This window comes from Lolium perenne, chromosome 3, assembly GCF_019359855.2.
Source record: "Lolium perenne isolate Kyuss_39 chromosome 3, Kyuss_2.0, whole genome shotgun sequence".
Taxonomy (NCBI): Eukaryota; Viridiplantae; Streptophyta; class Magnoliopsida; order Poales; family Poaceae; genus Lolium; species Lolium perenne.
The window spans coordinates 52,003,232-52,027,161 of NC_067246.2; the positions used below are offsets into that span (position 1 = coordinate 52,003,232).

Genomic DNA, 23,930 nt, shown 5'->3' on the forward strand with positions numbered 1-23,930 from the left:
TCATGCGTTGCTTACTGTTATCAATTTCCTTTAGCATCTTTTATGATATATTTGTTCCATGTAAAGCATTATTTATTGGATGTGGATTGTGTGTCATGGTTTACCATGTGTGGCAAAATGTTAATTGGCACCTGTGCTCTGTATGTTTACTGCTTGTTCTATTATGATATTTGGCCAGCTACTTTGATTAATTCAGATCTTGTCTGCAGAGAGGTGTACTACTGTCCTCTAGAGTACACTATTAGGTACTGGAATTTTCATGTTGCGCAATGTTTGTTATGTCATTGCCTTGTTTTACAGTGTTGGCTTCTTGACCTTTTGTGTTTCCATGATTTCTTCATGTGCTACTGTTTCTGAATCTATACCTAATAATAAAGGAGCTAAGGTTTCTGCCAAAAAGTTTCGTCAACGCTTTTTTTTGGACCGTTTTACCCTCCCACCAAAACGCATAATACATACAAATGCCACCGTGCCATAACGTTCATCTGGCGCTCTTTTTTATTACCGGTTCAGCTTTTCTTTACCCTTCATCCGGCGCTCTTTCTTATTACCTCATCTCCCCCGAAATCCCTCCTCGAGAGGACCGGAGCATAACACGAGCCGCCGCCACACCTCGGTCTCCCACTAGAGCCGCTGCCCCTTCCGGCTGGTGGATGGAACATATGTGGCCTCTAGACCCTCGCCCCTCCCTGCTTTTCTTCAAAGAGAACTTCTGGGAATCGGGGATCCGCGCTGCCGTCGGGGCGATTTGGTGGCCGCCTGCACGAGTCAGCGACGCGGCTCTGGAGCAGAGGACGTCGAGCCCGTATTTTTCGCCTGCCGGCGTGTTCGGAACCGCTTCCAAACTCGCGGGGTCCAAACCGGCTCGACCTGGAGAGCAGGGAAAGCTTTGCTGCCTCCTCCAGCCAGCAAAGACTCATCCATACCACGCACACAGGTCGGCGAGACCGGTCGATCCATGCTCGGACTCTCGGAGATCCCCGGCCGCTTTCGATCCATGGCTGTAGCGGGTGAGGCCGATTCGTGATCGTCGTCCGTCCCCACAACACGACCGATGCAACCTGGCTCCTCTTCTTTTCAGCTTCCGCACGCTGAGACGGGGAGTATTTAGTTTGGGCTCGAGGGGATTTGGAGAGATTGGAATTTGGATGGACCCCTTTCTACCATGAAGGAACGAAAGTTGACATGACGACGACGGGCACACGGAGCTGAAGCCCGCCGTGAGAGACAAGGTCCTAGCGTGTGGTGAAGGTAGCTGCTGCCTCAGCTCGAATTTATTTTCTTTTTGTATCGCTCATCTGATGCGATTAAAGTGCAAGAGCCACACTGGGAGCACGAGTTTACTAGAGCTAAAGTTCTGGAGCAATGATTTAATCCTTGAATAACATATCAGTGGACAAGCTAGGTTCAGGTTGCTTGTGACATGGAGAATTTGCCTCCGTTTCTTGCTTCTATCATGTAAAAGTTAAGACGACGTTGCTGATTGCTGCGTCTGCTCCAGGTTGCAAATTTACTTTTCTTCTATCTGCTACAACTCTATGTTTAGTATTTATGTTTGTTTTTATTCTATTTGACTGAAATTATAGTAGGCTCTGGATGCAATGCGTTGTCTAATGGTCCTAAATTTTTGAACATGTTTAACTTTGTGATTAATATTACAAAGTATTACTTCATTCTATTTGAGTAAAATTATATTTGGTGCTAGATGCAATGCGTTGTCTACTGCTCCTGAATTTCTGAACATGTTTTACTTTGTGAATAATCTAAAAAATGTATTACTTCTATAAGAATGGTGCACAAACTGTACTTAATTGACAAATATCTCCTCAGTACCATCACCGGTGATGCTAGCATTGTAAATCTATTACTTTATTTATTTTTGTATGCTTATAATATAACAAGAGAGAAGTCCAATTTACCCCCTAAACTTGTCTCAAAGTTCACCTTACAACCCTGGACTTTACTTTGGTTCAACTTTCAACCCTGAATTCTAAAAACGGTTCAGAATCACCCCTTGCATTGTCTTAAGCCGGTTTTTCTTGTCACGTAATGTATTGTATTGGTAAAATAGTGCGTACATGTATTCTATGTCTTTAACTCTTCATCTTTAACTCTATGCTTCATCTTCAACTCTTCACCCGCCGGAATAAAAATGCCTTTCCCGCGGCTCGCTGCGCTGCGTGGTGGTTGCCCTGTGCTGGCGGAAGGCTGGGCACGACATGTGATGTAGAGGGCAGATGCCAGGTGTTATTGTCTCATGGAGGTACCCCTTTGTGGTCGCCATGGCCTCATTCCAGGGAGGAAGACGATCATGATGGGGCATGAGGTGATCATGCGATATTGAGAGAGAGGAAGTACATGTACCGTGTATATTATATGTTGATGAGTTGGCACAGTATATAGGGAGAAAAACCGCTAACTGGCAAGAAAACTCGGTTCAAAACTTGTCAAAAAGGGTTGAAGGTTCAATTCCGAACGGTTAATAGAATTCAGGGTTGAAGATTGAACCAAAGTAAAGTTGAGGGTTGTAATCTGAACTTTAAGAGAAGTTTAGGGGGCTAAATTGGACTTCTCTCATATAACAATGGACAATTTTGAATGACATAACATCAAGATAGATATGAGAAACAACGGTGCAAACCTCTTAAACAATAGTACAGCAAAAATCGTGTTTTAAGTCAAACCAATTTATTTTAGACCCGGTGCAACGCACGGGCATTTTTGCTAGTTTTCATAGTGTTCTTACTAGCCCGCACTACTATTATTTTTTCAATGTTATAAGAGACACAATGCTTAACTCTGAATTTCAGCCTGATGCAAATTGCTCATAATAAAAATAATACTTTTTTGTCTGAAGAAGTACTTGGGTAATATTATTGCCTTTTATGTCCTTGTTTTTTTTCACTAAAAGAGTTGGATTATTTAGTACTCTCCATTCACCTTTCTGTTGGAGGTTTGCTAAGAGGCTACGTATTAATTAGAACGACTTGTTGCAGAGCTTCAGAGACAAACAAGTTAGGCCTATTGGACCTATTTATGCCTTTGTTTCAGAGGTGCATGCATTAACACCACTATATATATCATTCAAAATAAGTATAGCAAAACTACAATACAATAAACTTATTTATTTACAACTCTTACTGTCTTACATGCATACATACGACTATACAGATTATTCAGAACAGCACAGAGAAACTACGGAAACTTTGCAAGTGGGAGCTGCAAACATTCCCTGAATTCAACCAATCTCGTCTCACTATGCGAGGTCCTCTGCTTGTTAGGCCAGTAGGTCAGCCAGATCCATCCCCTGATATCCCAGTCCATAGTCTTGCCCAATGCTCCGGCACAGACCTTCCAGCTGACACTGTCTCCATATTCGTCGCGGGCGAAGATGACGCCGCCCTGCTTCGTGAACGGGCGGTATGCATTGGAGTACCTGTCGCGGAACCAGGCCTTGGGCTGGAGCAGCGATAGCTTGGAAGGCTTGGAGGAGCAGACCTCCCTCCCGTTGGTGCCATCGTGGAGGAACCAGTTCAGGGTGGCGGTGTTCCCGTGCGCTGACTGCTCAAACTTCCAGGGTTTCATGGCGAGCGTGAGGCTCTCGGCGACAGAGGCTTTGAGACCGAACGAGTTCGGGGGGTCGAACGCAGCCTCGATGCCCTTGTCGAAGCCATACTCGTGGGTCGGGTTGTCAGAGGACTTGCTGATGGAGACGGATAGTATGTCTGTTTGCTGCATTGGTGTGATCTGCAGCATGACGCGAGAAGGGAAATGTTTTTCTTCAGAACCATACCCTCGCTCTGCCATGAGGGTCTCGGAGACCAAAGAGTCCACGTCACACCTGAGATCAACGCTGCGGTAAGTGCTGTTCTTGTTTTGGACTACACATACATGGTGAATTTGGGTTTCTTTTGTACGGTTGGTAGTTTGTTGTGAAACAATACAATTGTCAGGGTGCAACATGCTTTTGAATTTCTAGACATTTCCATGTTAAGTAGATCAAGCTGACCTTTACTCACAGTGACATGTAATTAACGCAAGAGTCAAAAACTTTTGAATTTTCAGACATTTCCATGAAACCTTACTGTTGGCATCAACAAGATTGTTCACTCATCAAAGACCTCAACTGCTAGCTAAACCTTTGAAGAAAATAACCATTAAAATTTAGTGGATCTCCCTACTGATTTCCCGCTACCTAAATACTGAAGGATCTCTGCTGAGAATTTACAGGAGTTCAAATAGTTGATGTAAGAAAGAGAATCAAGATTATATGAAAACCACTGACCTTATGTTATCCACCTTTACCTCAACATCAACCCATTTCTCTTTTCTGACAGTTCTGTAGGCGAGCTGGACCACACCTTCAAGCTGCTGGTAAGTGAGCGAGAAGAGAAGGCGCTCGTCCTGCGTCACCGCGGCCCCAGGATCCTCCATGCCCATGGCGATCACCGGGCAGTACAGCTGGACCTTCCAGAGCCCGCTGGCCTGGAGAGCGTACGAGAACAGAGGTAACAGCGCCCCTGGCATGGCGCGAGAGGACGACGACCGCAGCTCGACGATCCAGTTGGTCACCGCGAGGTTCATCGTCCGCATCCACTGGTCCTCGAGGTTCGCGCCAAGCATCCTGACGAGGGTCTTCGCGGCGCCCCTGCACCTGGGGCCGGTCAGCTGGGCCCTCAGCGAGTCAAGGCAACCGCGGCGGAGGTCGCGGGGAGCCTCGTAGGTGCAGACCAGGAAGGCGAGGGAGAGGAAGGCGATGTTGAACGCGTCGCCGAAGCTGCCGCCATGGAGGTGCTGCGCGCCGGGGAACCGGAAGGGAGGTTTGCTGCTGTTGCTGTTGTTGTCGGGTCCATACCGCAGCACCTGGTTCACGACGTCGACGAAGAGCTGCACCGTGTCCTGCTCGTCGAGGGATGGCTGCGCCTTCATCTTCAGGTGGACCGGTTTTGAAGTCCAGAGAAAGATCGGCTCACGGTAGTTTGCGGAGATGGAGAAGGTCAAGTAGGAAGGCGTTTTGACGACTGAGAGGCTCATCGACGGCGGCTGGGATGACGCTGATGCCGAGGACGTGGCGCAGATGCAGAGGGACATGGTGCTGGTGCGCCATTGGGAGAATTGGGGTAGGGTGGTGATCCAACCCCATGCATCAGGCACGAAGTTGCGAGCCATTCTGATTTTTGGAGGACGCTTAAGCTGGTGGTGTGATCGATGATGGGAGTGGTATCCAGTGATTTTAAAGAGAGAAAAGATGCAACGGTACATCAGATAAAACTCCGGTTATCGTAGATGATTGAGTCCAATGAGGCACGGCAAAGTTTCGGGTAAAGCAGATTCTCGGTTGGAAAATTATCTGCTGCTAAAAGGGACCTGACGAATCTCCCTTTATGCTTCCATGCAGTGCACATTTCAAACTCAAGTTGGTGACCTGATGCCCATGGGGTACTGTTTGGGAAACTTGTGCTGTCGTTTGGCATTCGGAAATCGGAACCATAGGAATCTCATTCTGTACTTTCGTGAAGCTACAAAACTTTATCAACTCCATTCACGTTACATACACTAGTTACTCTTGTCTTCAACTTACGGCTGATGGCGTGTATATTTTTAGTCTACCATTTGGTTGCCCAAATTCATATTCTTCCCATGTGCACTATAATGAGCATTTAGAAATGCTCAGCCGGTTTGCTATTCCGACCATGTACTTTGCATGATGAGGGGAATACTGAACTAGATATCTTGCAATGTGACTTGTTGCTGAAGCTTGTGCCAAAGATTTTGCCCCTACAATAGACAGTTAGGCAGGTCTGCAGGTTAGGGCCTTAGAGTTAGGACCATATTCTTCGCTTAGCAACGTTGCATTCAGTTCGCTATCACCCATACACCATGCTGTCCCAGAGTCCAGATTCCCCCCAAACTGATCAGGACTATATGGCACAAAGGGGAAGAACACATTATCACAAGAAAATGGAATGGAATAGTCCATCATTCCAAACATGCCACAAACTACCGGGCAATTCCAGCAAGAACAGACCAACACATGTTGCTTCGGCTGTCAAAACCAGTCCGATGAGTTAGTTTTGGAGTCAGCCACTCATGAACAGTGAACAGCTCGATTTGTCATGTCCAGGCTCCATCAAGGTGGACTACTGGTGTTAATACCTTCTGTTACCGACTGATCTAGTCTATGGTGAGTCAGAGAAGCACCAGACTGATGGGCTAGAGCTCCGTCTGTACAGAGCGGCAAAAAAATTCTCATACCCCCAGTGGCTGTTTCAAGAAGAGGGTTTGAGACTGGCATGTCACACTGTACAGAACCCACGGCCAATTGAAGTGCGGGTCCGTATAGCTCTGGCAAAAAATGTGGGCAGTATAATGGGTCTGCAGCCCTGTCAAAAGGCAATAGCAGAGGCAAACCTCCTCTGCCCTATCGCCTTGTAACCAGGGATAGACCAGCCTTGCTTCTCGTTGTAAACTTCCACCTGTGAAATCAAACAAAAGGAAATGAGTGACTTGAACAGACAGAAGAAATGTCAGTGATGTGGAGTAAGCTGCCAAAAACCGTACAGTTTCAACACTTTCTGCATCGGCATTGATCCCACCGATGAGGTAAACATTATCGTTCACTGTCACCGCACACCCATATCCTCTTGGGATGCTGAATGGGCTGCTGATCCTCCACGAATTCGCACGAGGGTCAAAGATCTCTACGGTGGAAACCATCTGGTTTCCATCATACCCTCCCAGAGCACATCTGAAACATATGTTCACTGTAAGTAAATCTATACTGCAGAGCATGTCTGAAGAAACGTCCAGTAATAATATACTTATAGTAACATCTAATTGCCTGACCGAATGCAAGGATTCAGCTATTGCTAACTATTCCCTCCATCCCATTAAACATGTCTCAACTTTGTTAAAATTTGTGTATCTAGACACTAAATAGTAGAGAGGGGGTATTATATTGGTTAGGGCCTTGATCACATGGCCTAAGAGAAAGTGAGGGAAGAGAGGGGGGCTCACAGGGTTTCTCCCAAGACAGCAACAGAGTGGCACGCTCTTTTTGTTTTCATGCTTGTAAGCTGGGTCCAGCAACCCTCCCTTGGATCATACCTTTCCAATGATCTGTGGGCATTACAATCCTTCATTCAGTTTGCAGGTTCAAATGTTATAATCACGAAAAAAGACTGTAGAGAGATCATAACTGTAAATATGAGTCCTTGTTGAAATCATAACCACCAGCTACATATAGGGCGCCATTTAATTCAGCTGCGGTAGTAGTAAATCGCTGGAATAACACGGCAGTGGAACAAAATACTGTTAGTTCTAAATCAACATTGCGGGAAAATGCATAATGGAGTAGATAAATGTAGCACCCAGAAAAATAGAAGTTAAAAAATACAAAAGACCACAGACTCCCATCAAGGTTCCATGAAGTGTCATCAATTTCTTTCCAGGAAATATTTTGCGGCATGCATAGTTTGATTTAATCATAATTAGCCATCAATTTCTTTCTAGGAAATATGTTGTGGCATGCATAGTTTGATTTAATCATGATTAGAAAACATTACTATCTGTGCTGGTGCTAAAAATTACATAAGAGCAGATGAATCAAAACCTGTCATGCTAGTGACTAGCAGACAACTTACCAAAACCAACTTAGCCACTACTGCCCAAACAACTAAGTTATGTCCTACTGATCTATGATGAGTAAACAAGGAACTACTACAAAAGCATCGTCTAGTAAAATATGAAGAATCCACAAGATTTTAAGCGATTAGGAATACCAGATATGCAATTTAAAACAGCCTTTCTCAATAGAGTTTCTTTTGTCTGCTCTATCTTATACTCCATCCAATCCAAAATGCAAGCCTTTTGAGCAAGCTAATTCAATTTGATCCTAGTGTAAGTCTTTCTAAACCCCCCAATGCAATTCTGCTGACGTGGTTCCTATTTAATCCCTCACTAATGTCATCAAGAATTGGGCCTATAGAACTTATTTAGGGCTGAGATAATGACAAGCTTGTACTTACACGTGGCCTCTAGCATTTGCTGTTTTGGGGAGGACAAAGATAGTTATAGAATAAATGAAGGGTAACATTTGCATTTATCTACACCCTTAATTCTATGGCCCGTAGAAGTGCTTACATTTTTTATCCTAGAGAGTAGATCCTAAACCTTATCGCACATCACAATGAGAACACGCCAATAATAAAGCCCCAGAGTTAACGAAGTTGCAGTTAAGTTCAGAACAATGTACTCAATATAACTGTTAAGAGGGACCTGAGACCATACACTTTGCTGCAGAGACGGGCTGTGTATCCAACTCCCATGCGCTGGATCAAACATCTCAACTTCTGAAAAAGATTGAGACCCATTCCCCCCACCAATAGCAAATATTTTACCATTCAACGTAGCTCCAGCAAGACCTCCTTTGTTCTGTTTCAAGCATGGGCATGTTATCCACACATTGCTCACCCTGTTGTAGCTTTCCACTGACAAAGCAGTGCAGGCAGTCAACAACTTGCAGTGCTATAAATATATTTATTTGTCACGTAGAAGAATGTATACCTGTGTTATACCACGAATCGCCGTCACCACCACCAAAAACGAAGAGATGCTCATTAAATGCAGCAACAGCAGCATATGCACGGGCTGAGCTCATAGGCCTTAGCGGCACTAGTCTGTCTATTGTAGGATAAAATGAATCAAGGGATGGCAAGCAGGTATAGCCATTATGACCACCTATTAGGAATATTGATGGCCCTTCAACATTATTGTGTTTTTCACCAAGGAGTGCTGCTGAATACTCCAATTGTAATTTCTCATATTGGTATTGCAGTTGCTGAATTTTTGTTTCCATGATCTTTACAGTTTCCCTCAATACAAGCCTTTCTTGATCTGATTCAGTCTGGAATGTGAAAGCAGAATCAAGATGGGAGGGCACAACGGATGCATAAAGAACACGCATGGATGACATAATTAACTCAACATCACACACATCTAGAGCATAAGGAAAACATATACAGTTTCATACTTCCAATAAAAATTTAAAATTACTCAAAATTACATCTTTGTGGACATACAAATAATAAGAGCTTAAAAATCATGAATGCAGCTTCATCTATGTACTCCCTCCGATTCGTATTACTTGATGCTAATATAGATGTATCTAGACACATTTTAGTTGTAGATATATCCATTTTAGCATAAAGTAATATGGATCGGAGGGAGTAATACTTTCCTCTCCAACAGATAACAATTTACACCCAAAATTTCAACATAAACAAGAAGTCAATACCTGCTTTTCCCAAATTGCTTCAGTCTTCTTGGCTAATTCATTGATAATTTGAAGCAGCTGCATACAATGTCAGAAATAACATTACATACATGTGTTTATACAAAATATACTAGAAATTGTATCATTGTAAATCTGAAACACAATGTAAATAATAAAGGGCAAGAGGTAATCAATGTAACAGAATAGCATACATCACCTCATCATTTTCACAACGTTGCTCAAGGGATGTGTTGTCTTTCACAATTGCATCACCCTCCAAGGTGGCATTAGATGAATCTTTGGTAAGAGACAATTCTTGCAACTTTTGCAAAACAGCCATTGTGCCATGTTGTTCATCATGAACTGGATTGATACGTGGATGGTCATCATTCACAGATTCTATTTCTTTCTCAGTCACACTGTCATTCAAACCATCCCGCTCAGAAGCCTTCTCACTAAAGTTGCTCTCTGATGTTCTACTTGCGCTAGCAATACCATAGTTGGCATTTCGATCGACCGATTTGTAAGGAACCATATCATTTGAATGTGACGAAACACCAAACTGATTGCCATCCTTCAGACCAGAATCGATTTCTTTTGGAACAGCGTGAACAGAAGCAGGAAACCCAGAAAGGTTCTGGGCTCTTGGAATAGCATGGGCATGAGCAGGTACAAACAAAGAAACTAGGTCTCTTGTTTGTGCATTGTCTAGCTCAAAGTAGATGTGGCGAAAGTTATAATAATTGCCACTAATCACACTTTTGTACTTGGTCTCTGGAAGTGGTAAGCACTGAGTTTTGGTGGAGACACGAACCTTAAGAACAAAAATGAAGTCACTCACATATCACAATCAGTTTACAAAACTATAAATAGCAAACTAATACATACATACTAAAGTGCCAAAAATATTGAACACTGACTGTTATATGATGATACCTGTGCAGGATATTGTGTCTTTGTTCTACCATCACGACTCCAAGCAAATTGGTCAATGGCAATCTGGCCAGGAGTTGCAGCCTCGAAAATGCCATGCATTTTTCTGTCACTATAATTGAACAGAAACAGAGGCATTCCGGGCTTAATATTCTTCACATAGGAGAAATGAACTGAAGGCAAACCTATAAAGCAACAAAGGTAGCAAGAAAATGCATTCAAACTTAATAAGCATTTAAAAAAAATACTGATGAGGAACAAGCTAATGTTCCAGAAATCAACCATTATCTGATGTCAGCATATGAAGTTTATAATAGAGGTAAGAGGACAACAAATACATTGTAATGAAATTATCATACAGGTGATACGGCTCAAGAAATTTACTAACCAAATAGCTGTTTAGAGAGGCATTCATTGATCGTTTGGTGTGTGCAGCCAAAAATAACTCCTCCTAGCTCATCTTCCCCGAGATTACGTGCCGGAAAAGATTGGTCACCATACCGCCGTGTATTGCTTTGATCTTGTTTTGGTGTTGCAACATTCTTGGTCTCAGTCTTCCTTCCAGTACCCATTCTTTGAGAAAAAAACAGTATGCAAAACACAACCATTATCACACCGACCAACACGAATACTATAGTGAACATAATTTGAAACTATTGGTCCAAAGGGTACTGATGTATCCAACATTATATTAACAGTAAGATCGTACAGAAAAAAAAAACAGTATGATCAAAAGCATCACGTCCATAAACCCCAGATTACCAAACTCCCTCAAACCTGAACAATAGACATTTGGAAGCCCATAGTAATAGTTGCATCAAAAGATTTCTTGATTCTAGCTCTCACATCAAACACCAACTGGTTGATAAAAATTCAAGGGCACCATACAAACACTAGATCCACCGCACAAGCTCCACGCCGAAATTACAGTGAGCTGCCTCACAATCCACAATGCAACCAGAAGGAACAGTAGAACACTGCACCCACAGGACTCGAGTAGAACAGTCAAGAAAGGGTATACGACTCTACAAGAAATCCTTCAATGGAGAACTACAAAATCACACCAAGCTACAGCGCGACTCGCTAGCATCACTTGATTAGCTTTATGATGTACATGTGTTGTTGTAATAACCGTCCCAGGATTGATTGCATGAGCTCTGCTGGATGCACCTGTCCTTTTTGATGTATATTGTCTGTTGTGTGATGCCAAAGTGTCCAAAAACAGCATAAGGCATGACAACTTTTTTGCTAATTAACCTGCTGATTAATCAGATTCACTAGTGCTTTTATAGTTTTATTTTGTAGAGAATTAGAGAATATTCGGAAATTTGGCTGGTTGTTACATAGTGGCTACTGCATACTAGCTCCAAGCTTCCAACCAAGCGCATGTTGATAGAAAAATATCGATCAACAAGATTAAATAGTCAGCGTGCTAGTTTGGCACTTAGGCATGCTCTCTTCGCTGCTTTTTGTTTTCCTTTTGAGATGGATGGATCCATCAAGGTAGCATGCGGATGGATAAAACGAGTCAATCGAAACGAGCACGAGTGACATCATGCGTGAGCCAGCCCATGCGAGTACGTAACACAGGCAAGCGAGGCACCCATGGCCCCCAGGATGAGATGATTTCCCTCCAATTGCCCCAGCAATTATCTATGGTAACACATCTATCAAAGGCTGATGACGTAATTTCCCTCCAATCGCCCCACCGAGAACAAGAGAAAACCCTCAACACCCTAGTCGCCTCAGCCGGCTGAGGTTGCCCATCATTTTCAAGAAACAGACCATCATCGACACCCCAGTTGTCACAGCCGAAGCGGAGTAATTTCTCTCCAATCGTCCCACCGAGAACAAGAGGAAGACATCATCAACACCACAGTTGCCTCAGTCGAAGAGGATCCTGCCGGCTGAGGTTGCCAACCATTCTCTTACTACGAGCGATATGGAAAAGCAACTCAAGGACAAGTGCAATTCTTACTCGCTCCTCGGCCCCACGGTGCTAGAGGCAAAGTTTCCAATGGAACCTTCATCATGCTTGGAAACTTTCCCTCCAGCACCTTGGGGCTGAGGAGCGAGTAAGAGTCGCACTTGTCCTTTAACAGGTTTTCCGCATCGCTCCTAGGCAGAGCATGTTTGGCAAACTCAGTAGGTTCGATCCACTTCGGCTAAGGCGAATGGTGCATCGATGAGGGCTTCCTCTTGTTTTTGGTGGGGCGATTGGAGAGAAATCACCTCATCGGCCTTTGAGGGCGTCTTACCAAAGCGGATAGTTGAGACAATAGAGAAATCACCTCATCAAGATTTTCTCAACATCTAAGTAATGTGCTACCAAATCTGGAGACTGGGGGCATGGGTGTGCCTCCTTTGAGCGCATTACGTACTCCCATGGACTAGGCTACCTTGTACCGATCGACTCGTTGTATCCACCTACATGCTACCTTGATCGATCCATTTATCTCAAATTCGAGGCAGCCCATGCGAGTATATAACGCGCGCAAGCAAGGCACCCATTGCCCCCAGTCTCGATGAGGTTTTTTTTTGTGAAAGGAATATGGTCGGGGAAGCCCCTACAGTGATTTTTTTTTTTGAAATAATAAGAAGACGACCCAGCCGAGTCGCCTCCGCCTCAGCCGATCCAGCCGCCTGAGGTTATCCTAGGAGCGATGTGGAAAAGCAATTCAAGGACAAAGTGCGATTCTTACTCGCTCCTCGGGCCCCTGGGTGCTAGAGGCAAAGTTTCCAACGGAACCTTCATCATGCTTGGAAACTTTGCGTCCAGCAACTTGGGGCCAAGGAGCAAGTAAGAATCGCAATTGTTCAACAAACTGAGCTTGCTCGATCCACATCGCTCCTAGGAGGAGCATGTTCAACAAACTGAGCTCGATCAACTTCGGCTGAAGCGACTGGGCAGCAACGAGGTCTTCCTCATGTTCTTGTGGGGGGATTGGGCGAAAGTCCGCTCTATGTGTTGCCAAATTTTGAGATTGGGGGCCATGAGTGCCTCATTTGGATCCACTTCGGCTAAGGCGACTGGCGCATCGATGAGGGCTTCCTCTTGTGTTGTTGGTGGGACGATTGGAGAGAAATCACCTCATCGACCTTTGAGGGCGTGTTACCAAAGCAGATAGTTGAGACAATAGAAGAGAAATCACCTTATCAAAGATCGTCTCAACATCTAACTAATGTGCTACCAAACCTGGAGATAGTTGAGACAATAGAAGAGAAATCACCTTATCAACATCTAACTGGGGGCATGAGTGTGCCTCCTTTGAGCGCATTACGTGCTCCCATGGGCTAGGCTACCTTGCGTATCGCGCGCTTCTACCGATCGACTCGTTGTATCCATCTACATGCTACCTTGATCGATCCATTTATCTCAAATTCGAGGCAGCCCATGCGAGTATATAACGCGCGCAAGCAAGCCACCCATGGCCCCCAAGTCTCGATAAGGTGTTTCTTCTCCAATGACGTCCTCTGCTTTTCGCAGGCGCGTCCACGGCAGCACCCCTCCTTTCACGCCATCGTTGCACACACGGGTGCACTTGGGTTTGTGATTAGGGTGGAAAAATGCAGTTCCTGCCATAAGCTAGCACTTGGGTTCAGCTAGCAGGCCTCGTTCAGCAAATAGTTGGGTTCAGATATCAGGTGACCTGAACCTGTTTTGGCGACGGCAACACAGCTTGATCTACACCCATAAGCTAAAATCACGAGTTCCTGATGTCAGTTTAGTTCGGTTTGGGTGGAGAAATCATCTGGTTCAGTTTGGGTTTGGGTGCCATTACACGTTTCAGTGGTGCAGTTTGGTTTGCACGAACTCAACACCGGGTTTCAGTTTGCGTATAACTCAGATACCCGGCCACTGTCAGATGTAGTCGCAGCACCGGGTAATCGCTGAAAATCCCAAAATAGCCAGAGCCGTGTTCACGCCAACCCAAAATCCTTACGACAGAATGCACCAAAAATTTCCGCAAACGCAACGCGTGCAGTAACAACGAATCGACGCACACCTGAACCCCCTGAAAACTGGAAGACACCTCTCACCCAGCTCCACCCCCGCAATTCCGCAACCCTCGTCTCCGTACGGCCCGGGCCCAAAGAGCACCAAGCGGCCATGGCCGGCAGCATTGGCCGCCGCCCACCCGCAAGCGAACCGCGACCACCGCACCCGAACCTCCGCGGCCACCCGCGCCGCGAACCCGACCAAAACCCCAGCAAACCCGCGCCAGAACGGCAACAGAAAAATCACCAATCGCGCCCAAATCGGGGCGGGGAAGGGACGCCTCACCTCGCCCGGGCGCTGGGAGCCGGCGGGGTCGAGCGGCGAGGTCGCCCGCTCGAGTCGCCGCCGCCGCCGCCGCGAGCTTGATCCTGGAGGCCGCTGGAGCAGGGCGAGCACGGGTGGTTTCGTGCTTGCGGGGCGGGCCGTGCGGGTGTGTGTGTGTTGCTCTGGGCGGGGCGGCCCGTGCGGGAAGCAAGGCCGCTTTTTGTGGTGGGGTAGTTGTGGGAGGACGACGTGGAGCGGCGGGTGGGGCCGGGCTGTCCCGCGATTTCCGGCTGACGGGACCGACCGACGCGAGTTCGCACGTCTGTGTGTGAGACGGTGAACAGGAGCGCACGGTACAAATCACTGTGGCGGAGCATACCCTACTCCTATGAGCAGTAGCGGAGCATGCAACAATTGTAAGACTGGGTCACTCAGCAAAATAGAACTAAACAGCACACATATTGTCCAGTTTTTTACTAGTGGGCCGAAATAATACCAGTGAAAATCAAATGTAAGGATGGGCCACGACCCAGGTTGGTCCACCAGTAGCGCCGCCCCTGCCTATGAGTATATTCGGAAAACTAAGCCGGTCGATTGAATCTTGAAATTGACGAAGTCACTGTCAACGGGAATGTCGCCTCCCCTGAATGAATATTTCACCTTTATGATACACACAGATGTCAAATATGGGGTTTGAACTCTGGTGAGCTGGGATACAACCATCCTCTTAACCACCCAACCTCGGGTTGGTTCTCGACTGTCAGCCTACATGAACGCGCCATTTGAGCTCATTTAGGTTGGTTGCCATCGTTTCGGGATTTTGGGCTATGTTAATGCAACACGCGTGTTTAGGGGGATGCATATGCCCCGTTATGGTCACCACCCACCTCTACTTGGTGAGCTTAACATCTACCAATTCAGTGTTTAGGGTATTACACATGATCCAGATCACTACCGACGATGATAGACGCCTACGAGAAGATGAAATACATGTTCCAGATCACTTGTCCGCGATGATGAAATCCTTGAACCTACTTGTTTAGCCCTGATCTACGATCTTTGGCGTTTCATGTTCTTCGATCCTCGGAACAACATGTCATGTGATCGTGGGATGTGGAAAGTAGCCCGACTGTTCTGCTAAGAACTAGGAGGAAGCTTCTTCTGCCCCATCTCTCTTCGTGTACCTTTTGTGGCACTTGCCCGCGTAACCTGTTACTTGTGGGCTAACAATATCCCAACTTGTGTAGATTCCTAACACTTTCCCGTAGAACACCACATACAGTTGTATTTCTACCAAGATAGAGCAAAATGAACTAAATCAAGCATGCATGATCATATAAACAAGAGACAATGTCAAAAAAGTTAAGAACATTGATGTAGCCCCACCAAAGGACGGCACTACACCAAGACCAAGTAGTCCCCCAAGTGGACCGATGACATGAGCCCGAGTGAAAGCTATACATGACAAGGTGAACTCAATCCTCCCTACGCTCGACCTCAACACAACCTTTTATGTAATGCTACCTCATGCCGATATTCGATGTGTCATTAGGTACAAGTTTCGACAAGTTTCCGCAAAGGAGGGAGAAGAAGACAAGACAAGACAAGAAGAAGAGAGGAGAAGAATAGAACAAGAAGAGAAGGAAAGAGGGTGGCCGGCAGCAGTCAAGCCACCGGTCGAAGAGGGTCTGTACCTCCGGCCAGAGGTCGCCGGCACCACCAGCTAGAGGTGGCCGCTACCACCGACCAGTGGTGGCCGACACCATGCATATGCAGGAGGCCAGCCTCCCAGGCACCTCCACGTCGCCTCCCCATGTCGACCCAGGATCGGTACTACCGGCCGCTCATGGCCGGTACTACCGACAAGCCCTGGCCGGTACCACCGGCCTAGGTACCGGCCCTGGTACCGCTCGCAGGCCTCGTTCCCAGTAGCCCCCGTGCATCAATTCACATTTTACCGGTATTTTGGCCGGTACCAGGGCGGTACTACCGCTCCATTCGAAACAAACTCCGATCTGAACCGTTGATCGTCATTTGTGTGGCTGCAACTTAAGTAGCTCTTTTACCAAAATACCCTTGACCAAATCTAGGCTATATGGAGCTCCCGTATCCCCCATTTGCTAGGGTTAGATTAAGTTTTGAGAATATCTTGAGCTTTGTCTCATCTACTACTAGGATCCCAAATCCTATGTATTAAGGCTACTCTTGTGGATCCAATCTTCTTCATGTGTGATTCTAGTGACTACACTCTCTCACTCATGTTCTAGGGTTGATTCCTACACCAATCTTACACCCCATGGATTCTACCGATATGTCTCTCCATGGGATGATTATATTGGCTTAGTCTAACCAGCTAAAGGAGTTAAATTTGTTTGTATCTGGGTTGTGTGTGTGTGTGTTTGTGTTTTGATTTGGTTTTCCCCTTTTCCGCATCCCTAATTCCACCAACTCTTGGGTCAATTCGTGATTTGGGACCACAATTGGAGGCTCAGCCTCATCATACGGTATCAGTAGCTCTTGGTTAGCACGGATTTGACCCCCGTCCACCCAATTTCATCTCTAAAAAATTTCCAAAAAAATCCCCAAAAATAGCCCTAAATTGCCTCTTGATAGTGTTGGCGTCCGAAACCCACCGGCGAGCAACGGCTGGCAACACGAAGAGCCGGGAACAACCTAGAGCTGCGGCTGGCCCTGGTCCCTCCGAGCGACGGCCCGCAAAGCTCCTGGTACACACGTTCCGATGCTGGTGCAAGGGCGTGCCACCTGACCTATACCTGGTCAGGAAGGTGATGGATTTGCTTCGCTTAGTTTCCTGCATGGCATACACGTAAACATTAAATACGAGCCTCGATCGGCTCTCAGGTTGTCCTGTGAATCGGCTCAAGGAGCCGATCCACCCATGGTTCGTATGAGATCTACGATCATGGTGGTCCTGCTTGATCAATATAAAGCTAAAACGACCTACGACGATTTAGGATTTTCACCACATAATTGGAACGTCCTACGCGTGATTGAGCCTGGCAGCCACGAACGGTGATAATAAACCAACCCTAGACAAGGCCTAAAAACCAACACGAAGTTGATCCCCGGAACGTCTTGTCTAGGGCTAGCAAACTATACCCTACGTGCTACTGGATCCTTCAACCCGTTTGCAAGGCCTAACTATGCAGATATTAAACTAATCCTTGAAGAACAAGGAGCAATCATAAAAGATCGGATCTACTAAACATGGATCAAGCAAGGTGCCGCCCCTACGCCTAAGATAGGTGTAAGGGCGGCTAGACGTCTAAGGGTTGCATGGAGAAAAGCATGTATCGCGGTAAAATAATGCTAACCCTAACACATCTACGATAACTACGTTGCTCGCCATCAACAAGGCTTCAGCACGAGCAACGCATGAACGACGAATAAACGTATACTGCCTAGATCGCAAGATGCGATCTAGGCAGCATGATGCTTACCCGGAAGAAACCCTCGAAACAAAGGGGTTGGCGATGCGCCTAGATTGGTTTGTGATGAACGTGATTGTTGTTTTTCTCAATAACCCTAAATACATATTTATAGTCCGTAGACTTTCTAACGTGGGAATAATCCCAACCGTGCACGAGCCAAACTCTAACTAACCGACACGTATCCTACTATGCTTACAGATACAAGGGCAAATTAGCCCAAACTTCGTGTACGAGGCCGCTTCATGTATATCTTCCATGTATATTCTTTAAGCCCATCTTAATTACGGCCCACCTCTGATCCGGTCAAATTCTGGTGATAACACATGCCCCCCTGGTTTTGGAATTGATAATTCCAAAATCACTCTGCTTTTCCTTCGTCGGGTCATGTCGTGGCAGGGCAAAACCGTCGCAGTATCCTTCATCATGATGCCTTGCCTTCTCAACTTCTCCGCGTGATTTGACCGTTGTTGTTTTTTTTATTTCTTTGGGCACCACCTCCTCGGAAACTGCTGTGGCATTGAATCTCCACTATATCCCCTTTTATTTAACCGCTCCAAACAATTTCGCCACTTCATCCCCTTGCTCTGTTCTAGCCATCGGCACCAAGAAACCCCAATCTCAGAGCAATGTCTTCCTCCTCTTCCTCCTCCGCCTCGTCGGATCTCTCCTCCCAGTCCTTCTACTCCTCCTCCTCCTCCTCCCGCGAACCCACACCAGAGTGGGATCCGATGGCGGCTCAGATGGCGGCGCACGACGAGCGCGCCCCAGAGGAGTGGGACCAGGAGGACCACGCCTCCTCCGTCTGGTCCGAGGACGACAAGTCCTTGACCAGCGGAGAGGAAGAGCTCCAGTTCCTCACCGATGGGGAACTGGAATCGGAGAATGAGGACGACTCGTTCTCCTGGGACGATTACACCTCCTCCGAGGAAGAGGAGGAGGAAGACGACGACGACGACTCCCTCGAGGATTACCCGCCGGCGAAGCGTTTCCGCGCCGGGTCAGACGACGACGACGACGACGACGAAGACGATGATGAAGATGATGAGGCCCCCACTGGGGGCCGCTGGAGCAGTGACGAGGAGCCCGCCGGCAGCAGCGCCGATGAGAGCTCCGACGACGACGAGGGCAGCGACGGCCCGTAGAGTAGGGTCTACTAGTATAGGTCTAGTAGTATTAGCAGATTGGTCAATAGACCTTTCTTTTGTTCTTCCTCCCTTGAGCAATCGGCTCTTTCTTTGTAAGAAATCCTCTTATTAATGAAGAAAATATTCCCCTATTAATTTTTGCTCTCTTGCCAATTTTGCCGATTGTCAAACGAAGTCGCTGCACAAAGAGCCGATGGCAGGGCATCGGCTTGCATCATAAACACGATTTAAGGCCAAACCGGTTGCCTATTCATGCAGTCAAATAGATCTTATCCGTGTCTACGCCATTCTCAAATTTCAAACGCACAAATTCAGCAAATCCAACGAGAGAATCATCTCAAACGCCATGGACTCTGGCTTGAAACTGACCTGTTAACCTGCTCAATTGAGCTTGTTCTGTCTAGAGTCGATGGCTATGCATCGGCTTTCTCATTATTCTAAAGTCGATGTCCGTGCATCGGCTGTACTGGTATCCATATTTCTCAAGTCGATGTCTGCGCATCGGCTGTGATTTGTATATAAATTTTTTTTTTGCCGGCCGATTTTATGAATCGGCCCCCATGTTTTACTGCCCATCGTCCCACATGCTTGGGAAATATTTCTTGAGGTGTTGACCATTGACAGCTGCTGGGAACTTAGCGCCGTCCAGCTGCTCCAGCATGTATGCATTACCCTTCAAAACCTGGACGACTTTGTATGGACCGTGCCAATTAGGAGACCATTTGCCATATGCTTTATCCTTGGTTCCTAATGGCAACACTGCTTCCCATACTAGATCACCAACTTGAAACTCCTTTGGTCTCACCTTCTTATTGTATGCATGAGCTACCTTGGCTTTGTTCTCTTTAATCTTCTCCAACGACCAAAGTCTCAGTTCCGTTGCATCCTCAATAGTATCACTCATCAGAGCTGCATATTCTTCAGCTGTCAGGTCATTCTGAAACGTGACACGTCTCGATCCAGCCGTAATTTCCCAAGGCAATACGGCCTCCTGCCCATAGACGAGCTGGTATGACGAAGTTTTTATAGCTCCATGGCATGACATGCGATAGGCCCACAAAGCTTCTGACAATGTTTCATGCCAAACCCTAGGGTTCTCGTCAATTTTCCTCTTAATCAGCTTGATCAGGCTCTGATTTGACGCCTCAGCTTGCCCGTTGGCTTGAGCATAGTATGGAGATGATCGGATCAGCTTAATTCCCATCTCATCACAGAATTTTCTGAATTCTTTAGAGATGAAGACCGAACCTCCATCGGTCGTGATGGTTTGAGGAATCCCGAACCTATGAATGACGTGTTCTTTCACAAATTTGATAACATCTTCTGATTTTACCTTCTTCATAGGGACGGCCTCCACCCATTTGGTGAAGTAATCTGTAATGGCCAGGATCCACTCGTGGCCTTTGCTCGACGCAGGATGGATTTTGCCGATCATATCCATGCCCCAACCTCGGAATGGCCAAGGCTTGATGATGGGATTCATTGCTGATGCGGGTACCATCTGAATCTTCCCGAACATCTGACACGCTTGGCATCCCTTGTAGTACTTGAAGCAATCCTCAAGCATGGTGGGCCAATAAAACCCTGATCGCCTGATCAGCCACTTCATCTTATGAGCCGATTGGTGAGTTCCACAGGCGCCTTCATGCACCTCATGTAAGAGCCGATTAGACTCAGTTGGTCCCAGGCATTTGAGTAGTAACCCTTCCAACGTCCTGTAGAACATGTCATCTCCTATAAGGACATATTTCATAGCCTTGTATCTTATCCGTTTAGGTGCCCCCCGAGCCGAATCCTTCAAGTAATTGAAGATATCGGCTCTCCAGTCATCCTGTTCTAGGAACCGCACTGAACTTCGACCGTCTGTTATGTCCTTATAACCTGACGCCATCTGTGCGAGGTCATTGGCCTCGGTATTTTGAGATCTTGGGACCCAATTGAAGTTGATGTACCGAAATTTGGTCATCAGCTCGCGGCATTCCATCCAATATGGGAAGAGTGACTCACTCTCGCACTTGTACTCATCCGTGAGCTGGGAGATCACCAACTTCGAGTCTCCAAAAAGTTCCACCGCTTCTGCCCCGGCTTCCAAAAGCAACTCCATTCCCCTGCGTACTGCCTCATACTCAGCGACATTGTTAGTGCAAGGGGTAGATAGCCTGATAGAGAAGGAATAATTTGCCCCCCGAGGCGACACGAGCAAAATGCCGATGCCACAACCGTCGTCACAAGCCGATCCATCGAAGAACATAGCCCATGCACGTACAGATAGTGCTGCTATATTAGTATTAATCCGCTCAGCTATGAGATCGGCCAACGCTTGTCCCTTGACTGCTTTCGCAGGCTGATACCGGAGATCGAATTCCGATAACACAAACATCCACTTACCAAGTCGGCCTTTCAAAACAGGAGCCGACAGCATGTGCTTGACAACGTCTGACTTGCATATGACGATGATTTCTGCCGTCAAAAGGATGTGATGAAGCTTGGTGCAGGTGAAGAACAGGCAGAGGCATAACTTCTCGACCTCAGGATACCTTGTCTCTGCATCCAACATCCTACGGCTGAGGTAGAATACGACCTTTTCAACACCCTCGTAAAGTTGCACCACCACTGAAGCAATGGACGTGTCAGCTACTGATAAGTAGATATAGAACGGCCTGTCTTGCTGGGGTGGAACTAGCACAGGCGGCGTTGTCAGATACCGCTTAATCTCATCAAACGCCTGCTGCTGTTCTGCCCCCCAGTGAAACTCGTCATCAGATTTAATCTTCACCAACGCCATGAACGGCTCAATTCGTCCTGACAGGTTAGAGATGAATCGTCGGACGAAATTGATCTTGCCGATAAGACGTTGGAGCTCTTTCTTCGTGGTAGGCAGCTGCATGGTACGTACTGCCTCTTGACTTTTCAGGCCGATCTCAATTCCTCGTTCATGAACCAGAAAACCTAGGAACTGACCGGCCGTCACACCAAAGGCACACTTCTTTGGATTCATTCTCAGTCTGAACTTCCGAGTTCGGTCTAGGATGCGTCGCAGATCATCCAAGTGTCCCTCCATGGAGACAGACTTGATCACCACGTCATCGATGTAGATTTCCACCAACTTGCCGATCAGATCATGAAAAATATAATTCATGGCTCGTTGGTACGTTGCACCGGCATTCTTCAGCCCAAAAGTCATGACCGCATATTCAAACAAGCCCACTGATCCTGGTACTCTGAATGCGGTCTTGTGTATATCTTCTGGGGCCATGAAGATTTGGTTGTAGCCAACATTGCCATCCATGAAGCTTAACACCTTGTGGCCAGCAGCTGCATTGATCAATGTTTCTGTCACAGGCATTGGATATTCATCCTTAGGAGTGACTCTGTTGAGATCTCGGAAATCTATGGCCACGCGCCATCGGCCGTCCTTTTTCTCTACAGGTACGATACTGGAGATCCATTCAGCATACCTGCATGGCCTGATGAACCCGGCGGCCAACATTTTCTCGATCTCTTTCTTGACTTCTTCCAGAATTTCGGCCTTCATCTGGCGTGCTCGTTGTTGGAATGGCCGAAATCCCTTCTTGAGCGGGAGCCGATGCTCAATGATGCTCCTGTCTAACCCAGGCATCTCTGTGTAATCCCATGCAAAGCAGTCTGGGTACTCTTTTAACAGAGCTATCATCTGGCTCCTGAGATGTGGATCTAGCTTTTTGCTGATGAAAGTTGGTCGTGGCTTATCCCCAGGACCAATGTCGACTTCTTCTAGCTCATCAGCCGATGTAAACCCATACCCTAGCTTCCCGTCACCTGTTAGATCGACACTAAACACAGGGAAAACGTGTGGTAAGGACAATATGGGCCGATTGCTGGAATCGGCCCCCATTTTGATTGCACTGCTCAAAAGAGGTTTACATCTCGTTCGTGCTTTACCACAACTACGTGACATGCTTGATACAAGATCATCACTTTTTATTTTTTGGGGCCGATCACAAGGATCGGTCTTGCCACGTACGTCCATAGCTTTTGCTCTTGTTACACGGTTAGGCCGGTGGATAAGACCAGCCTCACCCCGTTTTCTGTCACGTCAATACGCTCGCAGTCATCCAAAGTGATGCCCGAGAGTGGCTCTTGGCCTGCCGTCTCCCAAACGTTCATGCCAGCCGTTGAAATCTCGGCTGAGTCATCTGCGTGGACGACCTCTACTTCATCTCCATCCCACTGAATTAGACATTGGTGCATCGTGGATGGAATGCAACAGTTGGCGTGGATCCAATCTCTCCCTAGCAGGACAGCATAGGTGCTCTTGCTATCGACGATGAAGAATGTCGTAGGGATGGTTTTTCTCCCTACGGTTAGATCCACGTTCAGAACACCTTGTGCTTCAGATGCTTGGCCGTTGAAATCGCTCAGTGTAACATTGGTCTTGATCAAATCCGAGCTAGAGCGTCCCAACCGACGTAGCATGGAGTATGGCATGATGTTGACTGCCGCTCCGGTGTCTACCAGCATCTTGTTGACAGGCTGCCCATTGATATAACCTCGCAAGTACAGGGCCTTCAGGTGTCTTTAGCTTCTTTCTCGTGGCTTCTCGAAGATAACTGGCAGTGGGCCGCAGTCAAGTTGTGCCACAGGTGCTTCGTCTATTCCAGGAGCACAAAACTCTGCTGGAAGAATGAACACCATGTTTGTACCAGCCGATGTCTCATCATCGGCTCTCCTTTGCTTGGGGCGCCACTCCATCTTTTGTGGTCGACCCTCTTCGTCCAGGGTTCGTTGAATTTTCGCGGCCAGATCGGGCCGCGCCTTCCTTAACGTGTGCAGGTACAACCTTTCGGCTTCCTCCAAGCCACGTAGTCGCTGAACCCTACGCT

The 23,930-nt window shown here is 46.8% G+C and overlaps 2 protein-coding genes across 2 annotated transcripts; both read right to left on the reverse strand.

Annotated features, from left to right (window-relative positions):
* Positions 1–3,105: 3,105 nt before the first annotated feature.
* LOC127341276 (uncharacterized) lies at positions 3,106–5,801 on the reverse strand. The gene is made up of 2 exons (XM_051367079.1): positions 4,286–5,801; positions 3,106–3,841 (listed from the first exon to the last, which is right to left on the reverse strand). The coding sequence occupies exons 1-2, from the start codon at positions 5,260–5,262 to the stop codon at positions 3,196–3,198; spliced, it is 1,623 nt and encodes a 540-aa protein (XP_051223039.1). The 5' UTR covers positions 5,263–5,801; the 3' UTR covers positions 3,106–3,195.
* A 132-nt stretch (positions 5,802–5,933) lies between these two features.
* LOC127341274 (uncharacterized) lies at positions 5,934–14,659 on the reverse strand. The gene is made up of 11 exons (XM_051367077.2): positions 14,493–14,659; positions 10,596–10,780; positions 10,211–10,392; positions 9,492–10,088; positions 9,296–9,352; positions 8,566–8,905; positions 8,290–8,489; positions 7,200–7,282; positions 7,018–7,119; positions 6,562–6,748; positions 5,934–6,476 (listed from the first exon to the last, which is right to left on the reverse strand). The coding sequence occupies exons 2-11, from the start codon at positions 10,777–10,779 to the stop codon at positions 6,387–6,389; spliced, it is 2,022 nt and encodes a 673-aa protein (XP_051223037.1). The 5' UTR covers position 10,780; positions 14,493–14,659; the 3' UTR covers positions 5,934–6,386.
* Positions 14,660–23,930: the final 9,271 nt, after the last annotated feature.